We start from the raw sequence: 21,686 nt of genomic DNA, 5'->3' as shown, positions 1-21,686 counted from the left end.
ATATGTTATATATCTTTGTTAAATCTTGACATCCCCATGGCATAGTATGGTGAACATATAATTTTGGAAACTCGTCATTTCTTTCTAGCCACACACCTGTGAAGCACATTCATTTGTTGAATAAAAGGTCAGAATTTAACGGACTCATAGTTTTTAATGAAAATATATTGTTAGTGTTTAGAATAGTTAAGTGAAATGTTAACAATGATACATTTGATAATTGTTTATTTCTTAACTAAATTGTTTGTGAAGTCATCCAGGTCATGGTTATCCAAGAAAGGTTGAAATCAATGGCAACTGGACTGGCTAAGGTTTCTTGAAGACATTTCACTTCTCATCTAAGAGGCTTCTTCAGTTGTGGCTGAATGGTATTTGTTCAATCAGAACTAAATAAGCCTCTCAGATAAGCAAAACCCCTTCAAGAAACCTTAACCAGTGCCGTTGCCCTTGATTTCCACTTTCCTTGGTTAACTGTAATTTATTTTATTAATACATATAGATTTAGAACATAGAAAATATAATTTAATTTCATGTGATAACATTTACAATAATCCCATTTCATTAATTTTATAGCAATACAAAGTACTTGTGTTGATTGAGCATGAATAGTCTGTTCACCTGGGTTGCTTGAACGTGAATAATCTGTGTTGCTTGAACACAACTGTGTAAGTGGCTACCAAAGCAAAAAAATTGTGTGCAACCAATGTCCACTATTCAATTGAGTAAATCCAATGAATAATTTTTTTCAGTGTACAGTCTATGGTTTAAACCTGATATTTTTAATGCATTCTTGTTTTCTTTCTTTCTTTTGTTTTGTGAGTTGCTGAGGTAGGGGAAACTTTAACTAAACTTTGTAAATCGCTGTCTATTACAAATTCTTCATTATTTGTCCCCTCTTGTAAATTCAGCATATGTAATATATAAGTTATTTCTTTCTTTGTATAAAAATATTGTGTCAGCTTGTCCCATTGAGCTGCAGTACTGGTAATAAGCTGCTAGTTAACAGCAGATCAGCTTCACAGATGAGTTTTGCACACACATATTTCTTACTGTATATAACCGTTTGGTCAATGACAGGACTTAATTTCAATTGAACATTCTGTTGCTACAGCAGAAACATTCATTAAAATATGTTCTTTCGAATGCAACCTAAATTTAAAAGCTGATAGCTAAAGAAGACGCGCTGAGTCATTTTGCAATTCATATTCCGAACAGTCAATTATTCCTTTCAGTAATCTACTATGAAAACAGTTGTTAGCTACAGACTTAGATCCTTCAGTATATGTTTAAGTACATTTACCATCCCCTTATTGTGTTGTTATAATCTTATTTAACTGATACCTTCACTCGCTGTTCATGATGCTATAAAGACACAATAAAGTGTGTAAGAAGGAGAGTGACAGCGAGACATAAAGAGTGGCCTTGAGTGAAATACAACGAATGAACAACTACAGGAGAGACAGCATTGAAATATAGAGAGAGTTACAAAGAGTGAGAGAGACACGAGAAGAGGAAGTAGTGTTGGTGTCAATGGTTGGAGCCTGGCCCAGCAACCGACATCCTCTACATTAAATCTAATGGGATGAAAGGTGTTTATGTTGCCTATTGCAGACTTGGGCGTGGAGGCTCTCTGTCATGACACAATAAGTGATGAGCCAGTAAAAGAGGCAGTGACTTCTACTTCCACCAGAACCAGGAAGACAGGAAACATGCATGTTAATTAAAATTTTGTGATTGAACATATTTATAAGCAACACCTCAGCACATCAGTGACGATGTGATGCTCATGTGTGCTTTGGAAAATTGTTTTGCTGTTTGTTTGTTTGTGTCCATGTGTATGTATTTGTGCATGAATGAGTCGAGCGCACAAAAGGCATTGTTTAACAGGACAGGGATTTGGCAGGCAGGGGGGGAATCTCTCAGTGTGTCGTGCTGCCCTCTTCTCCTGTGTTCACCCAGCTGTGAGGATCATGTTTGGCACACTGGCTCAGGCACCAAGACATCCAAGACCAGCTGAGAGAGGGAAAAAAAAATACTGACCCATTTTAAACACAGAGACAGGTAGAAAGGAGCAGAAAATTAAAGCCTGCAGTGTCTTTGAGTAGATGAAGAAAAGGCGGCTCCACAGCTTTGATGAATGTGGTGAGGGACTGAGGAAGCTTGTGTGCGCAAGCATAGCAAGGATGTGTCAAAGTCAAAACTAAAATGTAACCATGCTTTTGACAAAGTCTGTGTACAAAAAGCATGTGTTGCATGGCAAACATATGCACATTATCTCCAAATCCGCACAACACGGGCTGCAGCATCTTACAAATGAGTGTAGTCTGAGGTATGCACACGACCCCCAGGAACATCCTGACTGCAGAATGCACCCATAATTACAAGCATGTCCCTCCTATAATGACAGTGTGTGTAATGGGAGATATAAACATTGGTGCTGTGATAAGCCAAGCCCTAAAATTAGCCATGACAAGGTCAAGGATGCCGTTTCTCCCAAAGCAAAGAGGAAGACATCTGCTTGCACTGCCTCGTCACTCCCAGTCAATGTCAAAAGTTCCTCCACTGTTTGACACAGCTGTCTGCTGCTACTGAATCAGGAGCGGAGAGGAGGATGAGTAAAATGTCAGAAAATGCATTCACAATACCAGTTGTTTGTTTTATGAGGCAACACATGCTCTCTGGTGAATTGATTGTTGAAGATCCAGACATGTTTTAAGACATATAAAAAATACTCTGCTTGAAATAATATGTTTTTTGCTCAAATAAAGCTAACAGGTCTACAGCCAAACAAGCGGCTCTGTGAGGCTGTACCCCCCGGCACAGGGACACTTTGATCTAAATGCTAACATGCTCACAATGACAATGCTAGCATGCATTATTTTTTTCCCCCACCTGTAATGCGTCAAGTCCCGTTCTAATGTGCTGTGATTTGGTTACTATTACACATCTTTGTGATTGGATGCTAGCTGTATGAACAGCTGTGTCCCTAAGATGATAGAGATCCTAAGTGCTTCCTCATCTGTGCCTTATTATATTAATGTTCTAGTTGGTCTTTATAATAAAATAGGAAAGATCTGATTATTTAATTTACCACGCTGACACTAAGATGTCTAAGGGGTGTATGCTAAGATAATAAGCATAGCCAGGGATCCCACAAAGTCAGCAGGATTCATCTTATGGAGAACATGAATGGCTAAAAAAATTCTTAAAATTACTATCTGCTCTTTGTTCCTTATTGAAAAATCCAGAATCTATGAATACTGCATACATTGTTTTGGTTTCAAAGAGTTTAACTACTGGCATATAATGTACCCTACTTCAATGTAAAGTCCATTCTCAGTGTTTGTGCACTGGAGGCTTCTAGTTTCCACATTACATTTCTGTTACATACCATGATTGGCTTTCAAACTAGCTGTGAGATTTAAGGTGAGCCGAGAGAAGCTTCCGTTCAGCGGATGACTTAAATTGGCCTTCTAGTGTCAAACTGCATCTTGAAGGTCAAACGTTCAAGTGCAGCAACAATAACCAAAACACATTTTCAGTGGAGGGGGACTGTAAGGCAAAAATCTGTTCCCTTTTTAGTACAGAAATATAGCTTAGGGAATAACATTTCTCCAATAACAAGCTGTGCTTTCAGGAGAAATATTACACCAAATGGCCAGAGCCTGTACTGTCTTGCCCGAGCCCAAAACACAGGTGCTGTGTATTTGTTGGCCATGTGTAAAGCACTAACCCAACACCCTGCTGAACTCCTCTGGAGGATTAGCTGTGGCACAGTTGCAGGAAGAGGAACAGGGCTATAGTCACATGCTCCCAGGCAGATCCAAACACATGCCTGCACATTAACACACACACACACACACACACACACACACACACACACACACACACACAGCAGCTGTGATGATGTGCAGACCTGAAGTGCTCAAAAACACTGACATGCATCAGGAGGCAGACATATTCCGGCTGATATCCAGTTATTTTTCCAGTGATGACAGCTAAGATCTGCCCATCTGTGTATTTTAATGCATGTGTGGGTGTGGGTGATGGTGAGGGCTACACTCTTACACACTTCAATTTCTCAGCACACTTCACCTTCACTAAATCAGACCCCTGAAGTCGCAGTAATAACATTATCACTTGTAACACATAAGAGAAAGCAGAGGAAACCTGTTCAGCATGTCAAGCTATTATCTCTGCAACTCCTGTGACAAATCAGTGTTGTGAGTAAAATCACACAAGTAAAACTTTAGGAGCTGAAAGTTGCTGAAACACAGACTTTGAAGTTAGATTATTTAGAATAGTTTGTACCAGGAGGATAAATTATACTATGCATTGGCTGTGTAAGTTGTATTTTAGGTGGTAAATGAAGTAAAACATGGTATAATTGGGAGGGTTAGCTAATTGGGATTTTACTGTCATTAATATGAGAACAATACTTTTGTGCCATCAGCAGGGGTAATGGTAGTTTGGTGGGACACTGAATGTGTGTTCATCAATATAGGAGGCAAAGAGCAGAGCGAATATGTATCCAAAGCAGCAAGTTTACTCCTTCAGAGAACGAAAGAGCAAATCAACGATTATTCTAGGCAGCAGTCTCTGTCTCTTTTAAAAACTACCACAGGGGTAAAAAGGCGAAGAGGTCAGTGGAAAAGTCAGTGGATTTAGTTTCACTGTCAATAAAGCTAGCACTCCTCCAAGCCCCTTGTTCTGTAGGTTAGCTGGTTCAATTTCTGATTGAGCGCAGGACCAAAAACAAGAGCTTTTTCCTTCCATTGCTAAGAAGGAGCAAAGTTTGACCTTACCCTCACCTCTATTATCTTTCTCGTCTCCGCTCTCCCTCTCATCTCTCAATGCTCTCTCACTGTCACGGATGCCTATTGAATACAGCCAGGAGTATCTCACGCCCTCCCTCTCGTCTTTTTGTTATTCCTCTCTTTAGTCCTTTTTTCTAATAAACAGAGAAAAGAAAACAGCTAGCCGTATGTTTCCAGAATATTTTTGTGTTAGCACAGAGGCGGTGGAAGATTGTGCTCCATTTGTATTCAAATCCCCTTTTCAGATTCTTGCAGTGAGACGGATTCTTTCTCATTTATATTTTTTTGAAAATTGATTTCAAATAGGAAACTAAACATAAAAACAGAGAGCAAAAAATAATTTCCTGAATATAACGTGAACTGAGCCCAAGCTTGGAAAAAACATAATCCGTCTCCCAACCACAGGTCAACCTCAGTACACCAGACATGTGCTTGTAATCTAAAGAAAATATGGAAGTCAGAACTTTCATCTTTAGCATACATTGCTTAAACAGAAAGAATTGGACAAACTCTAAACCACGTGACATAAACAGAGAAGAGGATCCCATTTCTAGAGATTTAAAAGGTTTGACATACTGCAGGTGTAAAACACTGACATGTACATACTCTATATACTGCATATTGTTTAAAGCCCAGGAGCTTTACAATGCAGAGGAAACCTACGTTACTTAGATAGCAGAGCTGAAAGGAAAACACACTTGACGTGTACTTTGTAGGAATGCCTCTGCAGACTGAAAATATTTAGTTCCTTCGTTTCTTTCTCAAAAAACTTGTGGGACCTTTTGAATGGACCTCTTGAACTTCCCAACATGCAGCTGAATGTATGTTTATGCTGTACTCCCAAGTAGGAATGCACACAAAGACATACACACTTTTTCATGCAAACAAGGCTTTGCGGCTGCCTGGTGCAGAGAAAGGCATGTAATGACTGCAGATTTAAACATGACTCTGTACTTGTATAGATAGATCTTCCTTTCACTTTCATGAGAAATTACTTTTAATAATTTAAAGTATACATGAGGCTACATGTAACTGCAAGAGCAATCATTAAAGTGACCGTGTTTACAGAAGAAGTTAAGAAGAAAAAAAACGATATTTAGTATGCCTGACCTTTTTAGGGCACTTTATAAGAATTGCAGCTAATGTCAACATTTGCATCTAAGTGGAGAGGTGCCTAGTGCTCTATCAAGGCTGACAGAAAGTATATGAGAACTTGTCTAAGAGAGATGCCACTTCTTTAGGAATTTCACAAGAGTGTAAGAGCCTCGTAGTTTGATAGTCTGACAAAGGAGGTACTTTAGGCAATTGAGAGACAGCTTGTATCAGCAGTTTTACCTACTCTGGCACAACTGAAACACTTATTCTGCCAGAGTGGCATAGCTTTCTCATCAACGTCAAATCTGTTCAGACACTTGACAAGCTGCCAATATTTGGGGTGTGTTCAGATCGCTTGTGATGCCTGTGAGTCTTTAGATAAGACCTGATGTCTTTATCAGACACATGCAACACTATCCATCTCTTTTTTATTCAATGTCATAGAACAGGGGACATTTATTTGAGAGAATTTACCCAATACAACTTATTTGAAGTTTCAGCAGAAACACACTTTTTCAAAGTTGTAATCCTTAAGACTTTAATGAAATCAAAGCCTGTTTTTGATTCTATTTATGGTCTGCGTTTTACACCAATAGTCAACATATTTACATTCTGTATTTACCTCTCTATGTTGTAGTTTTCTTTAGTTAGTGGTGGAGTGGTGGAGCAGTGGAAGATGTCACTTTTGGCCCCAAAATGTTCAGAAACGGCCCGGCTGCTTGTTCACATTAAGAAAAGCAATTAACTGGCAAAACATGAGGCAGCCTTTATTGTGAATTAGTCACAGGAAATGAAATGTATTCGTCACCAAGGTTAGTACTAACTAAGATTGTTTGTCAAATATGCATCTACAAAACAAGACAGTAATTTTTTTGATCAGTTTTAAATACTACTTGAAATCAGATGGCGGTTGCTCAAGGCATGGTTGAAAAGGCACAATATTGACTGACTTCTTTATTAAGACAACATGAGTTTGTTTAGCTGCACTGTAAACGGATACACCCATTGCTCTTCTGTTGTAGAACTGACAACGCAGCTGCACAAAGAGTTTCTGCTGTAGAATTAAACCACACATGCTTTTACCACCAGTAACCACGGTGTCACCAAATCAGCCAAAAAATCTTAAGGATTACAACTTCAATGACACAATTTCCCTTGAACGCATCAGAGCTGGCACGATGAAGCAGTTAAAAATGAGGTGCAAAAAACAAATACAGACAAAGACAAAGAAGGTTGGGTGGCTGTGTCAGCAGTGAGAAGTCAACAGTTAGAAGAGCAAGTGGCAGAAATCAGAACAGGCAACGACTCCCCCTTCATCAATTAACCCGCTGAAATCAAATTAACCCACAAGGAGTAGCACTCCCCTCTGGCATTTTACACCACAAATGAAGAGCGATGCACATTACTGCACATGTGAGGGAGCAAGAGCAACACAAAAGCACCAAACAGGTGTAGAAAGAAAGCCTCTGGGGATGCAGACACTAAACAGATGCTTTTCCTCTGCCTTCTGCCGCCACCTTTACAAGTCCCTACAAAACAAGGGACCGTCATTTGATCGGTGTTCTGCTGTAGCATCCAGGCCTGGGAGGTGAGCAAGCCAAGCGACCTAATTAGAGCAGCTAGAGTCCCCAGGGCTGAGTGACGGATAGACCTGCCAATCAAACGGCAGAAAGCCTCCATCAAGCCATGACTTCTCACCTGACACAAAGAGAGGCGGGAGGCAAGAGGCAGGAGGCGGGAGGCAACGGCAGTGAAAGACCAATAAAGGTAGCGAGACATTGTGTACAGTGTCGGTTCCGCATCGAAAAGGGCTGACAAGATCCCCGGCCATTTGGCAAATGAAACAACACAAAGCAGCAACACAAAGCTGCAGCATCAGGCTGCATTTAAAGCGTTAGGGGACAAGCATAAGCAGTGGCCGTGCTTAACCTAAATTATTAACGTGCAAATAAATAAACCAGTCTCTGCTTTACTTGTGTCTCTCGTGTAACTTAATTAACCGTGACAAGCCACAGGGAGGGAGAAATGAGCGAAAGACACAGACAAAGACAGAAAAACTGAGAATCACAAAGAAGAAAAAAACGAAGACAGAGGGAAAAGTAAAAAACAGTTGCTAGGCAACATACGACATCTATAGGAATTCAGCAAGGTATTCAATTTTTGAGATTTCTGTCTCCAGGGTTACAGTGGAAAAATTCTGTGGTCCCTTTACTTTTCTACAAATCACAAAGGAGCTTACTGTACGTCTGTGTATGTCGTCTCTGCTGAGCAGAACTAAACTCCATTTGCTTCCTTACAGCTGGTATTCATAAACTCAAATTTGGCTGAAGATATTATCAGGTACGTCACACATGCGTCAGGAAAGTCCTGGTATTACAAGAAACAAGACATTAACATTGCAGTATAAGATTACTCACTGAGTTTTTTTGTGAGAGAATGAGTCACTGCAGTAATTGTACAATTAGCACTGCATGGAGGCTTCTGAAATGTCTACAAGTGGTTAATATTCTGATTGTTCCTGAAATTGGACAAATGGAGCATAAGCGGTATGAAAAATATCCCATTTGGACTGTAATTTCCTGCATTGATTTTTTCCACAGGGATGCCATTTCAGATCAAATGACAGCCATGCATAAGTCAGCATGACTTTTCCTTGTTTCATTACACACCAGATAAACAAAGGAGAAAAACTGGAGCAGCAGTGCGTGCGTACGTGCGTGCGTGCGTGAACAGGTTTCAACCCGCAACTAACCTGGCTGCTGTCTGTAATATGTAGCTTGCTTACTAAGTGGGAGTGGCAGCCAATCAGAGCTTTAACACTAGAAGTCCTCTGCATTTCTGCTAACACGCTCGACAGTCTTATGTAATCCCACTCTCAAGTCCTCCTTTTCTGTCTATTCACTCTTTGCAGCAGATACAATAGTACCATGGCATGTTCATATCTTTGCTAACACCACCCTGCCTAAACACTTAGTCCTATGGCTCTATGCTTATTCAGTCATGCCCAGTAAACACTCTATCAAACCTTTTGTGTCTCACTTGTATAGTGCAAAGTCAGTTTATTCCATGAAGCAAGCCAGGACTGAAATTGAGCTGTACAAATTTTCATTAGCATCTGAAAAATCATGGGTGACTGCCTAATTCAAGATGAGAGAGAGCGCCGTTTGGCAGCGCAGGGAGAATCAATGCACCACAAATGGCTGTGAATCAACAGTCTGGACATAATGTGTTTGTTCTCATCAAGTATCCTTCTGATTGGTTGCAGATAATCTCTCAATGGAACATGGACACATGATAATTAGAATTTGCAAAAGCACAGCAGACAACATTAATGTTTTCTCTCTCCCCTTGTTTTGCACACCCTTTAACCTAAGTGTGCTCTAACTGCAATTGAACCCCAGCCAACCATGATATTGGCAAAGCTGTCCAGCTTGCAGAAAATATTTGCCCAGTTACAAGCAGGGCAGTATCTCCCTTTAAAGAAATTCTCTTTGCTGAGGTGCCTGCAGTCAGGTGAAGAGACTGTAAACAGACTTTGCAGAGACAAAAAGGCCATAACTCTCCCGCGATGGCACAGACCGGCAGCATCAGCGAACACAAGTTTCATCTATCAGGCAACAGGCCTCAGAATTTGGGTTCTTACAAGAGGTGACGTAGCAACACAACTTCCAAAATGTAATAGATTGGAGGAAAGTTGTGTTAATCCACAGGGGAAAACACCAGCGTTTGGTGGGAAATGTGTCTGAGCCAGGTGGAGTGTCTCTGCTGAACATTAGCATATAACAACAAGAGACAGAACAAATCACATCAGCAGTTGTGGATAATAACTAAGTACATTTACTGCACTAGTACTGTATTTAAGTACAATTCTGGGGTACATGTACTTTGCCTGAGTATGTCCATGTTATGCTGCGTTATTCTTCTACTCCATTACATTTATTAAACTGCTGTAATTACTAACTATTTTTTCAGATTAAGTCTTTACATACTGTACACAGTGTAAAAGCCTCAAACCTTACCAAGTGATTCTATGTGTTAGGTTCTTAAAACAACTGAAAACAAGCTCCAGTTTGGTGAGATACTTTCAACCAGTTTCCAATAAAAATCATATGTTTCATGAATTCATTCATTCATTCAACTCAAGTGTAATTATTCCTGACCACAGAGCAGCAGCAACAATGTGACTAGGGATGAAACAGTTACTGGTTTAATGATAGACCACAGTAAAATTCCAGACGGCTAGTATTACCATTACAAATTTGAATCATTATCATTATAACCATGTTTAATTATGACGCTTTGAAAAAACTCACGGTAAATACTGTACAGCATCAACTAAAGTTAGCAACTGCCTCCCAGATGCATGGCGGAAGGCAGTGACGGCGCTCCAGAATGTTTTCAGCCTAGTCCTCAGAGGGCTAATTCTGAAGTATGGTTGTATTTTGCTTTTTATAGAAGTGCTGAGGGAACCTTGAATCACAGCGAAAGGGGGCAACACGTCGTACTAGAACCCTCTACCTCACAGTGAATGCTAGGTAAGTTAACTTTTAACACGCTGTGATAACACGATGTGTGGACTTCAGAATTAGGGAACATGCCATGGTTTGTCTGTCTGACTTGCTAAAGCTTCTAAACTGAAGCTCAGCATTACCTACTCTTATAAAAACACTACATGTTGTTCTGCTGCTGTACGCATTGTGCGTCTGCACACTCCATTCGCTCACTGTATAATAACATGTTACACAGTTTAGTCACCCAACCAAAATATTTAGTTCAGTAATTTTATCAGATGTTGGGCTCATTGAAACTACTGTCACTGTCTTCTTAAGACTCATTTGTATTTATGAAAATTGATCACACGTCATTGTCCGTCAGTCCATAGTTATTATTCTATTGTTTATGCAAACAAAAAGTGCACAGTGCTGCTAATTTTATTTGTGGTTTTTGGAACCTGTCCTCAACAGAAAAATTACCATAAAGGTTGTTTCAGCCACACAAAATTGCGACTCATGTTTACTGTTGTTGTGGCAGCGACCTCTAGTGGCCATACAATGCAAACACATTAAAAAGACAGCTGTGTCTTATAAATAGCCATAAAATTGGTTTTTTTAATGAAGTTGTGTAACTTGTGTTTTTAGTAGAAGTTACATTGGTTGCATAACTTACGTAAATTACGTAGTAGCATTAGCTACGTTAGCTAGCTGACTAACTATGTTAGTCTTAAAGGTGTTAACAGCTCCCCGTAGCCTCCTACCCTAACCATCACAGGGGTGTGTGCCATTACCTAAGTCAGTGATTGTATGCATGTTGACTGGTGAACCCAACCACTGCACACATGTGCTAGCAGTAGAGTTTACCTCCTTTGTTTCGCTGCGGTCTCCATGTGTTTTGTCATGTGACGTAGGTCACGTGATTTCCAAAACGGTTAGGTCCCGTCAGGAAACAGAGTTTGAAATTGCCGTTTCGGGAGTCATGGACATATGCCACCAGTAATGGCGCTATTGCGCTATTGTAGGATACGCTCAAATGAGTCATATTTGGAGGCTGGTTAATACAACCTGTGTTGTTGTTGTTTGGGTTGGAGGACTTGTTGGGTTTTCAATATAAAACTTGGTGAAATGGTTTCAGTCTTTTCGAAAATGTTCTGTCCACTGTGAGATTGTGTGATTGTTGTCACTATAATCATGATGTGGAATTTTCATACCGTTTCATCTTTAACTGTGAAAATGATGTGGTTAATATCTATCCATCTATCACCTCTTGTGCCAGCTAACTAGCCAACTTTCCAGTTTTCACAAGCACTTGATGGCACCAGCTACTTCCCCTTCCTACCAATCCTCTTTTCCCACTCAGCCTTCTGTCGCCTTACACACATGCAGGAACACCAGTGGGCGCCTAGAATAGAACACAGCTGGCGCTGCAGGGCCTACATATTTCACACTCAAGCCACCATGCTCCAAAATACTCCTCCCCATCCCGTCGCATTTCCAGCTCCGGGACCAGTGGTTCCCTTCCTACCTCCCTGTCTGCCTTTGAACCGTTCTTCACCTCTGTGGCAAGATTCTGACAAGCCTACTGCTCCATGCAAGTTCCATGACTACACGCACGAGACTTTAACAGAAAAGTGATGTGTAGTAAAAACAGAGGCAGGAGTGAGAATAGCCCTGTCTTCTTTTTCCCGACCGATACCCTGCCTTTTTTCTGTCAGTGGCTAACCCATAACAAGGCTTGCTCACAACCCATTTTAACTAAACAATCTGAGGAACCTGTGTGTCTGACATGCAGGATGCCATGTTCACACATGTGGGCCACTGCCAGGTTGAGTCCCATTGCGATGACAAGGTATTCCCACAGCAGTGACAGGGGCAGATTAGTGGGAGGCGCCACACAGACTCAAGGTGAAGCCAGGTCTAGCTGTCAAAACTGTAAGCGAGCAGAGCCAAAAGCACGGGCTGAGCGTAGGGGGTGGACTGTGAAAAGCAACCAGATGGAGCTGCTCCATAGGGCACGAAGCACAGGACTGGTAGGGATGCCTTGGAAACCTGGACTGATCCTCTCCTTGTGTAAAAAGACACTGCCAGGGCTTCAATGTCATCCTTAGATATCTTAATATAAACACCTTTATAGTTTTTACAATTTTCAACACTAAGTGTAAAAAACAGTAAAGTACTAACAGCTGGCATCGAACACCTGGTCAAATTCATAGTGATGTTTACTTATCAGATCACTTCTTCAGATAGTTCCTGCATTAAAAAGATAAGTCTGGTGATAACCTATATTCTGCTTATGGTCAACCACTGATTATTCCCCTGTGCTTTAGTTTATACCTCCATTGTTGTCATTAAAAAAAAATCAGTGAGCCACACCTTTGAGCACTGTAATTTATTTTGAATCAATTTTACATTACATATACAAATCCGCAGAAAATAGTCCCCCAACAAATCTATTTATGGCTTGTTTGTGTAATGTTTGCTAAAAACTAAAGTTTCTTGGAAAGTATTTAGCCATTTCTTAAATGAAAGTTTAAGAACCCTTTTGCAGACATTTTGGTTGTAGGGGTTTTATGGGAATTGCTGACATAACAAAAACATAGAATATCACCAGCCTTATTCTTTCAATCAAACTTTATATTTAGATAAAATTCTCATTTAGCTGCTGGTGTTTAGGCTATAGCCTGACTGATATCTATATTTAAGAGTTTTAAAAAATCCCACAATGGTATTTTGGCCAATATGGGTTTTTTTACCAATACATAAAATTTTTTAATTAAAGTAATGTTATTCATACTGTTTTTAAACTACGGTGTTAGTATTTCTGCAGGGCAATGTCTTGATACTTAGCAACGTATGCACCAATACCAACATATCTGCAATATATAATATAAATCAGCCAGAACTAGCTTCCCATTATCGATTTATTGTCCAGGTTCTGGTTTAACAGTATATGGGTTTGAGAACCTCATTTGAGAACTTCGGCTTCTTCTGTTAAATGATAAACAAAGTGTTTTATAAAGGAAATATGTTCATATTTCTCAAATCTAAGATTTGGTATCAGCATCAGAACACTCAGGCACCGAATCAGCACTGGGGTTAAAACAATTCAAACAATACTCGGTCCTGTCTGAACTCCAACTTTACCGTTTCTTTGGCTCAGCAGATTGTGACACACACTTCATCCAACCACTGCCTCTTTCTCTTCCCTAAGCATCCTTGCAACATCCACCACCATTAATAACGAGGAAATGCAAACAGCCTATATTAAAAAGGCACCGTCCCTGATTACCTGCTTCTTCTTACAAGCCACTCACATGCCATAAATCAAGACACTGTGGTTAATGGTATTCCCTCAGCCTCATCTCTTAGCGCTTTTATTTCCATGCCAGATAGTCGCATCATTATTATACATACAAGATCTCTATTGGAATACAGTTTGGCTAATGAGCACTTCTTAGTTGATCACATTAGACCTGCACTTGAGGACACTTAATTACCATTGTTGCACTCCATGCACCTCTGTCAGGAGGACGGAGGAAGTCCTTTAATTAAGACCTCTGCATTCTACCTGTGTTTGTACAAGCCTGCGTCCTTGGGATATAGGATGCATTCACAGACAAAATTAAGGTGATAAAATATGTGGTGTGCATGTGCATGCTAGTGTGGGTGGAAAATTTAGTGTGTGCATGTGTGTTGCATTTGTGATACATATGTTTGTGTGAGCATGTGGGTGTTTATTTTGTTTTCCTCTCCCGGTGTGTGTGTGTGTGTGTGTGTGTGTGTGTGTGTGTGTGTGTGTGTGTGTGTGTGTGTGTGTGTGTGTGTGTGTGTGTGTGTGTGTGTGTATAATATGATGGGTGTTTGAAGTTTGTCTCCTGAGTCTGAGATGGTTTACAGTGTTTACAATACACACACACACACACACACACACACACACACACACACACACACACACACAAACACACCCACACACACTGAGGCTTCCTGTGTCGTGAGGCTCTTAACTGTCTCCTCCTTGCGTTTCATATTCAGGCTCTGGGACTCTGGCTCTCTGGCTCAAGTCAGTGTCAGAAGAAACCTGCCCAGTCCACAGAACGATGACTGTTTTCCCTCGCTCTCTCCATCTCCATCTCTCTCATTACGTTCCTCCCTCTTTAATTTTCTCTCCTGCTCTGTCTTGCTCTTTCACTCTGTTTCTCTCTCTGAAATAGGCTGAGGCTAGCAGTCAGGAAATGCACATCAGTCATAATACTTTCCTAAAATGAAAACAGATTCCGCTGCAGTCCTTCAGTCGCACTCTCCCCCTCTCTCTAACTCACTCCTTCGGCTGAAAACATTCCTCTGTTTCTCCTCTCGTCCTCCACCCTTCCCTACTCCGTTGCCACTTCAACTTAGCTCACCAGCTCGGAGCTTTTCTCCCGCTTACAAAGGTCTCGTTTGCTTTCTGTCACAGATGATCACCAGCACACAAGACAGTCGTTTTGTGGGTTGTGTGATCGCAGCGATCTTGAGCATGTGACAGTGGCCTCACACAGTGCATGACAGTAATCTGCTGCGCCCCCATAAAGTCCCACAGTATGGGCACTTATGCTTTCTAAGGTACTTTTTATTGATGCGGGTTGCAATAACAGCCAGTAAATCTGCGTGAGGGACGAGGTTAGTGCATGGTGGAATGCTGTTTAACAGGCTGTAGGACAAGAACGCTCACCAGTTAGCCGCAAAACCTTTATGTAAGCCTATATGACCTGGAGGAAAAGGTAAAAAAATATCCCATGTTACAGGTTATATTCTTTCATTTTAGACTTATAAATTACCAAGTTAGTCTTGCAACTTTTTGATTGATTTTTTGTCTTTAAAACATCAGAATATAGTTTAAAAAACAAACCAAAAAAAAAAAACACAATACCCATCACAGTTTCTTGAAAACAAAGGCGACATCTTCATCTTCATTGCTGGAACAACAATAAAAAACCGAGGAAGGTATTCCATTTACAATGACAACACAGAGATAAGAAAAATCCTCACGTTTAACAAGCTGGAACCAGTGAACTGACAGAAATCTCCAGTTACTAACAGATCGAAATCATTGTCAGTTAAATTTTCTGTCAATCAATTAAATGTTTCAGCACTAAACCAAGAAATAAGGGGTAAAAATGCAAGCAGGAAATCTTAACTCAGCAATGACTCATGTTAAAATACAGATTTGCTGGATCAATACTCACACCTGATGGGATATACACTGAAGTACTGTGGTAATAACAGTACTTCAGCCTCCACATCCGAAGGTTATTTTGCACATATGTCTGATTCTCAATATCAGGATGCAATCTGCATCGCTCTGTCTGTCTCTTCGTGTCAGTCAAACCCTCTAAACAGGACACTTGTGTGTCATTAGTGTTTTGTTCTGTCTTGGACTTCCCTGTAGGAGCCCTGCCAGTGAGCAATTGCTGTGGCACTAGCAAGTCATAAATATTCTCAACAAGCCAGCTGATGGATGGTCTCTTTCTCCCTTAGTTCAAAAGGGACGTTCACAGGACAGGCACGATGGCCAACAATGCCACAACGAGTGAATGAAACCTTTTTCCGCGAGGAAATAACCTCGACTGAGAAGTTGACAGAGACGTAATCACTGTTTGGCTGTTACGTGTCAGACTGGGTGAATTTAAGACGTCTGATGCTGGAGCACTGGTGCATTTATTTCAGCGTCAGTGCACAGAAACTCAAACAAGCTGCTTTTGAAGAGCTTGAGATACTATTTTGAATCCCTTTCTCCCTGCTTGCTCCCTTTGCAGTCACAGAAACTGCTGAAATACATGAGGAGGAAGAACTGCCAGTGCTTTGTTTGACATTTCAGAGATTTATTCAAGCTGCGTGACACCTACAAAGTTTGTTTGGCAAAATCCATACCATGTGACATGTGTTTCTTTAGCTTTGGTGTGACATGTAGTGTAACAGGGCCTGGCTGTCGCTGGTGGACAACCCGCACGATCACCTAAAAAGCCCTCAGCACCCCTATGTTGTGGTTCTCAGCAGACTATGCCTGAGCTCAGTCTACCGCATGCCTTTCCACTTGGCTGCCTGTTGCAGTAGGACAGTTAACTCACTGATTGCAGGATGAAAAGTGTGAAAACACACAGCTCAGTCTCCTCCACCCTCAAAATCAGTGAGTTCTGCAAAAATAATACTGCCTGTGGAGTCAAAAAACCCATTTTTTCCAGATAAAATGATTGTGAAAGTGGTGTTTCCGCTGTGTGCTTGATACATGCAGCTGTCTGTCAAAGTCGTACTAACCTTCCACACATTCATAAAATGTTCCATGATTTTCCAATTTATAACCTGGTGAGCCATTTTTGTATATGAACAAATTAAACTCTCTGGCTTTAGAAATGAATACAGGGGAAGCAGCGGGCTATGCCTTCTCTTCAAGTTAGTTGCTTGGCAATGCAACAGAGTTCCTGCTAGATTTCCAGCGAAATGATTATTTAAAAGGGGAGGAGGATAATGGCCAGAGTGCACTGTGCTCTTGATGGGAAAAAATGACTGTAATGTATTGTTTAGCTGCTAAACCCATGCCACACACTGCACATGCATAAGAGGTCACTTTGTTTTGGTAGCATTTGAAAATTGCATTTGAACAGTAGGCCTATATTCTAATCAGATAATAAAGTGGGAGTTGATGTTGCTTTAAGCCTGCGGTCTGTCTTATTATAACAGGCTTAGGGGTTAAATGTGGTGCGTTTTTTCCCGCACCACTAACCCGTGGTAATGATTACCTAATAACAATAACATCAGGAATTGGTTCACCTTTGTACAGCAGACACACATTTAAGCGTGCCTCCCACAAGTCTTATGACTTGTCGATCACAACAGGCACGCGTGCCTGGAAAGAGCATGATTTATTGATACTGTACCAGAGAGAAGATGTTGGAGTGGCAATCCTCAAGGCTTGCCCCGTTAGCCACCCAATTCGCTGTTGCAGTCATAATTGTCCGCCGTTGGGGTCGTCAGCGCTGGGCATGTCGAAATCCTACATCGGTATCAAACACCGAGCAGGGCTGACAAATCGGTTTTCCTTACGAGTCTGCCAAAACAAGCAGGCTTATAACCTCACAAGAGGTCCAGATAATAGATTTGGGGTCGGGCAGAGGAATGGGCGTATTCAAAAAGAAGTACAGAATGCATCCATGAAGCCCCAGCGGATAAATAATGTTGTAATGTAAATCCAAGCGTGTGCGGGGATCAAAACATCGTTACAATCCAGGTCAGGCGATTCCAAATCTGACCATTGTCAAAGGCGGAGAGCACACAAATGTATCCATTTCAATCCACGCACAGAGGAAGATCAGCCCGTTTACATATCAGTCTTTCCGCTGATAGTTTCATCACTGAATGAGCATAATCCATGGGGAAACGACTCCTTTCGTCCGTGCCGAGGTACAGCCCCCAAAAAATGCGAATTAGTCCAAACTTCTTTAAAAATTTGACACGTTCACCGCTCTGCAAAACAATTAACTTAAAGCCGAGACATTACATGCATGATATCTGATTCCGCCTGCTCCACAAGCTGATGCACCACTTGTGATAGTTTTCGAGAATTGCATGAGCTATTTATAGCCTTCTTTCTTACCACAACCGTTCCTCTCACAATGCAACCCAGTCTGCCTCACGCAAACAGGCGCTACGAGCAGGAATGTTTAATCCGCTTGAATTAAAAACGGACCGCAGGCGAGGGGTCGCCGAAAAAGAAAAGACCCCAGTGCTCCTCCGTGGCAGGGCGGACAAAGTCGAGCGGGTTCCCAGTAACCCTGAATCATGAGTCAAACCGTTCAGACAAGAAAAAACTATTCTTACACTCCACCGCCAGGAAAACGACAAGCAGGCTTCTGTAGAAGCAGGTTTGAAAAAATCCTTCCTTCCTTTCAGTTTTATATCATTACGAAACGTCCTCTCGCGGCCACAACATCCTCAATCTTGCACAAAAGAAAATATCTGATGGGATTTTTTTAAATGTACAGTCCAAGCAGAAGTGGCAGTCCTCGTCTGGCGCCGTTGGTCGTTGACATAAAGAGAATATGTTGCATGCTGCAGGATTTTCCTTCCAAACCACCTCGACATTTAAAAGCTATCCACCTTCTTCTCGCGCAATGATGATTTGATTATTGAATTAAATCCTCAAACATGTGCACGGTGTCCTCGCCAGCGACTCGTTCCTCGTTGTTTATCTCATAGATTATATTGGCAAATAAGTGTGTGTGTAACCTGTGTGTGTCATTCTCACCCTCTGTGTCTGTTTGCTTTACGCTAAGCGCCGCTGTAGCATTTTCTTTTCGCGCACGATCGTCCAGCCTACCACGCATTGTAATGTAATGGCGGTCGGAAGCGTACTACCGAGACTCGCCTTCCCATTTGGCCAAGTTTGCGCTCACGTGATCAAAGTCTGGGATTACGGTACTGTTGAGTGTCTTTGCTATGAGACTGGATGCGACGTCGGAGACGCCGTGCCTGCCGTGCGTGCTAACAACCAGTAATCATAGGGACTCCTTTATCGTTACACTCTTTGTTGTTAAATGTACCTTTGATGTTTCTGGCCATCTGTCTATTAAAAGGGCTTCAAGATTATTTTACATGGTGTTTGTTTTCATGGCTGTGTTGTGTCTTTCTGTGATGCATGTGTTACATAATGTTACTGTGTTCTCACAACAGAGGATGTGACAGAATAGAGGTCAGAATGACTTACTGAGCTCATACAGTGTTTCATAAGAGGCATCTACTGTATGTAGGTTAGTCTTCCACTCACAAAATTCACATCATAACACTGGCTGGTCTTTATCATTTGAAATAACATTCGTAGGTGATAAAATCACTAGGAATCATATTCAAATCAAACATTTGTTTAAAGTTATCGAAATTGGTTATGTCCAGGGCCGTAGCCAAGATTTAGAGGTACCAGAGTCATGATGAGGTGAAGTTCCTCAGAGACACTTTCTTTAATTATTCTTTTTGTTTACATCATATGTATTGTTTTAGCTGTTCAATGATATTTTCTGTAAGTTGTATTTAAAGCTGCACTAATCAATATTTTTTATTTTTAAAAATGCCAAAAAAATGAATTTAATGTGAAAGGCATCACTCATACAAATCCACAAAGAATTATCACTCAACTATGCAGTTCCTCTCACCTCTGTCGGGCATTGTACCATTTTTTCACCCCATTGGTTTATTTATGTCCTGCAGCTTTACTGTTCTGGTCAACAAATTCTCATACCTTAACGACTAAACATTTCCCAATGACTCCCAAAATGCCATATATGACCGTTCCCAAAATGGCATGACAGTTACCAGTGACAGTGACAGGCGTACCGGCACTTCATAACTTTACATGGGCCTACATTATGTAAGTGGACTATGTTACAATTCAGTGACGTGTTTACAGCTTTTTGTACTGCCACCAAGTGGCCAAAACAGTATAACTCACCTGTCCAAGAACTTTCTCCTTATTTTCCCTCTAAATATATCGCTAGATTGCAGAGTTCTTTCAAGAAAATTGATTGTTTAGAAATTACAGACTATAAACCACCATAAACCAACCAAAAATTCTGATGGAAAAATACTGGAGATGTCTTCATAGTGGTAGCTATGGTGCTTGTTGTAGTCCTAACTTTATACAGATTTGAATTACAATTTAAATAATGAATTGAATTATACAGTACCTATTAATTTATCCTTCCTACTATCCAGCCATGTGTGATGCATTGTTATAGTTATGTAGGCATATTGTTGGAAGTTTTGTTTACACCACCTATAAAAGAGTGCTCCTGTTGTTCTTTCTGTTCTCTGAGATAGCAGGTGGTGCCCTTTGAGGCTGAAGAACAAAAGATTATTAATATAACCACAGTTTCCTGAGTTAGACAGAAGAGGCAATCCAGGAGTCAGTGCATCAGATATTTGTGTTATTATTAATAATGTAGTGGATATTATTCGTTAATGTTGGTTTCTGGTTTAGCATCTTAGACTCTTCTTCTTAACTAAACTACAGCGACTCTGATACATTGCAGACTGCTTTATCTTGTATATAATTTTAGTCATGAATAAACAGGAAAAATGAAGAGTCAATAGCTCAGACCTTTGCCGATGGATCCCCCTTGAGGTCTTTAAAAAGATTCTATAGGTGGTTTATTCAGTCAATAAGCTTTTTATCCCTCATTCATATTGTCCCTCACAGAAAAAATTAATTTATCACATTGAATTGAATGGGCTTTTTCATTTGCAGTCATTTTTAAATGCCCACACTCTGTAAAAAAACAAAAAACAAAAAACCCCCGCTTCATTCTATTACCAGGTTCTCTTTCCGGAGATTTATTTTGCATGTCAGACTGCATGCAGATTCAACTAGGATATATTTTAGACTGAGTCTGTACAAATAATAACAGTGCTTTCTTGAAGTGAAATATGGTCTTCAGAGCAGCAGCAGCAGCAGAGGCAAATAATGTATATAATGTAATGTACAAATAATGTGAAAGCAGTTAATATGCAAATAATTGCCTAATAGTTTAGGTAATTACTGACAACAACAACAACAATGAGCTATTTGAGTGTATCACTGCTGACCTGACTGATGTGTTTTCAACATAATCTAATAGCATTTGAGAGAAAAACTAATTATTTAAGAGCCATCATAGTCAGGTAAATACACATGAGAGAGTTTTACATTTTCTCAGAGCGACATTTTCTCAACATCAACCCACCATCATGTGAAGTGTTTATAGAGATGTGCAGTGACAGTAGTTTGACTTCTGTTTTATAATTTATTGGTTTCAAGATGAATTTCTACAAGTGAGAGATGCTACCTCTAAGTGTAAATCTAATAGAACTATTTATAGACAAGTGTATATTTATTTTGCTGCCATACACCTCTAGAAAAGATCATCATATGGTGACATATCCGATCCATTATAACATAAGTACGCTTCTGACATTAATCACTTCATATAGCTTTATGTATTTGAGGAAACAGCTTGCAGCTGGTACATATTGCCACAGAGAGGGCGCCTTTAGTCCAGTGATTCCTCTTATATCTGAAAAGCAGAGGGGAGAAAAGATATGAATCAGATGGATGATCGAGGGCTTAGCCTGGCTGTTATTGATCCCTTTGCTCCACGGATGATCCAGAACTCATTTGGAGACCCCCCCCTCCCCCTTTTTTTTTTTGTTCAATACATCCTTAAAGGCTTTCAAAAGACTCTCGCACACAGTTTGGCACTCTTGGTGTGGAACTGATGGG

General features: G+C 40.6%; 2 protein-coding genes across 4 annotated transcripts in view; one reads left to right on the top strand and one right to left on the bottom strand.

Annotated features, from left to right (window-relative positions):
- The window catches only part of LOC123981670 (mediator of RNA polymerase II transcription subunit 13-like), an 89,566-nt gene extending 70,802 nt beyond the window's left edge, over positions 1-18,764 (bottom strand). For all 3 annotated transcript variants that reach the window (XM_046066704.1, XM_046066705.1, XM_046066706.1), the window contains exon 1: positions 17,317-18,764. In XM_046066704.1, coding sequence (XP_045922660.1) covers positions 17,317-17,388 — 72 coding nt within the window. In that variant the 5' untranslated portion in view covers positions 17,389-18,764. The remainder of the gene's footprint in view (positions 1-17,316) is intronic.
- The window catches only part of lman2la (lectin, mannose-binding 2-like a), a 41,558-nt gene continuing 27,985 nt past the window's right edge, over positions 8,114-21,686 (top strand). Inside the window, exons 1-2 of the mRNA XM_046066711.1 lie at positions 8,114-8,252; positions 10,368-10,447. Of these exons, the coding sequence (XP_045922667.1) occupies positions 10,441-10,447 (7 nt within the window). The 5' untranslated portion in view covers positions 8,114-8,252; positions 10,368-10,440. The remainder of the gene's footprint in view (positions 8,253-10,367; positions 10,448-21,686) is intronic.

This window comes from Micropterus dolomieu, linkage group LG13 (assembly GCF_021292245.1).
Source record: "Micropterus dolomieu isolate WLL.071019.BEF.003 ecotype Adirondacks linkage group LG13, ASM2129224v1, whole genome shotgun sequence".
NCBI lineage: Eukaryota > Metazoa > Chordata > Actinopteri > Centrarchiformes > Centrarchidae > Micropterus > Micropterus dolomieu.
This window is presented reverse-complemented; position numbering and strand designations above follow the sequence as displayed.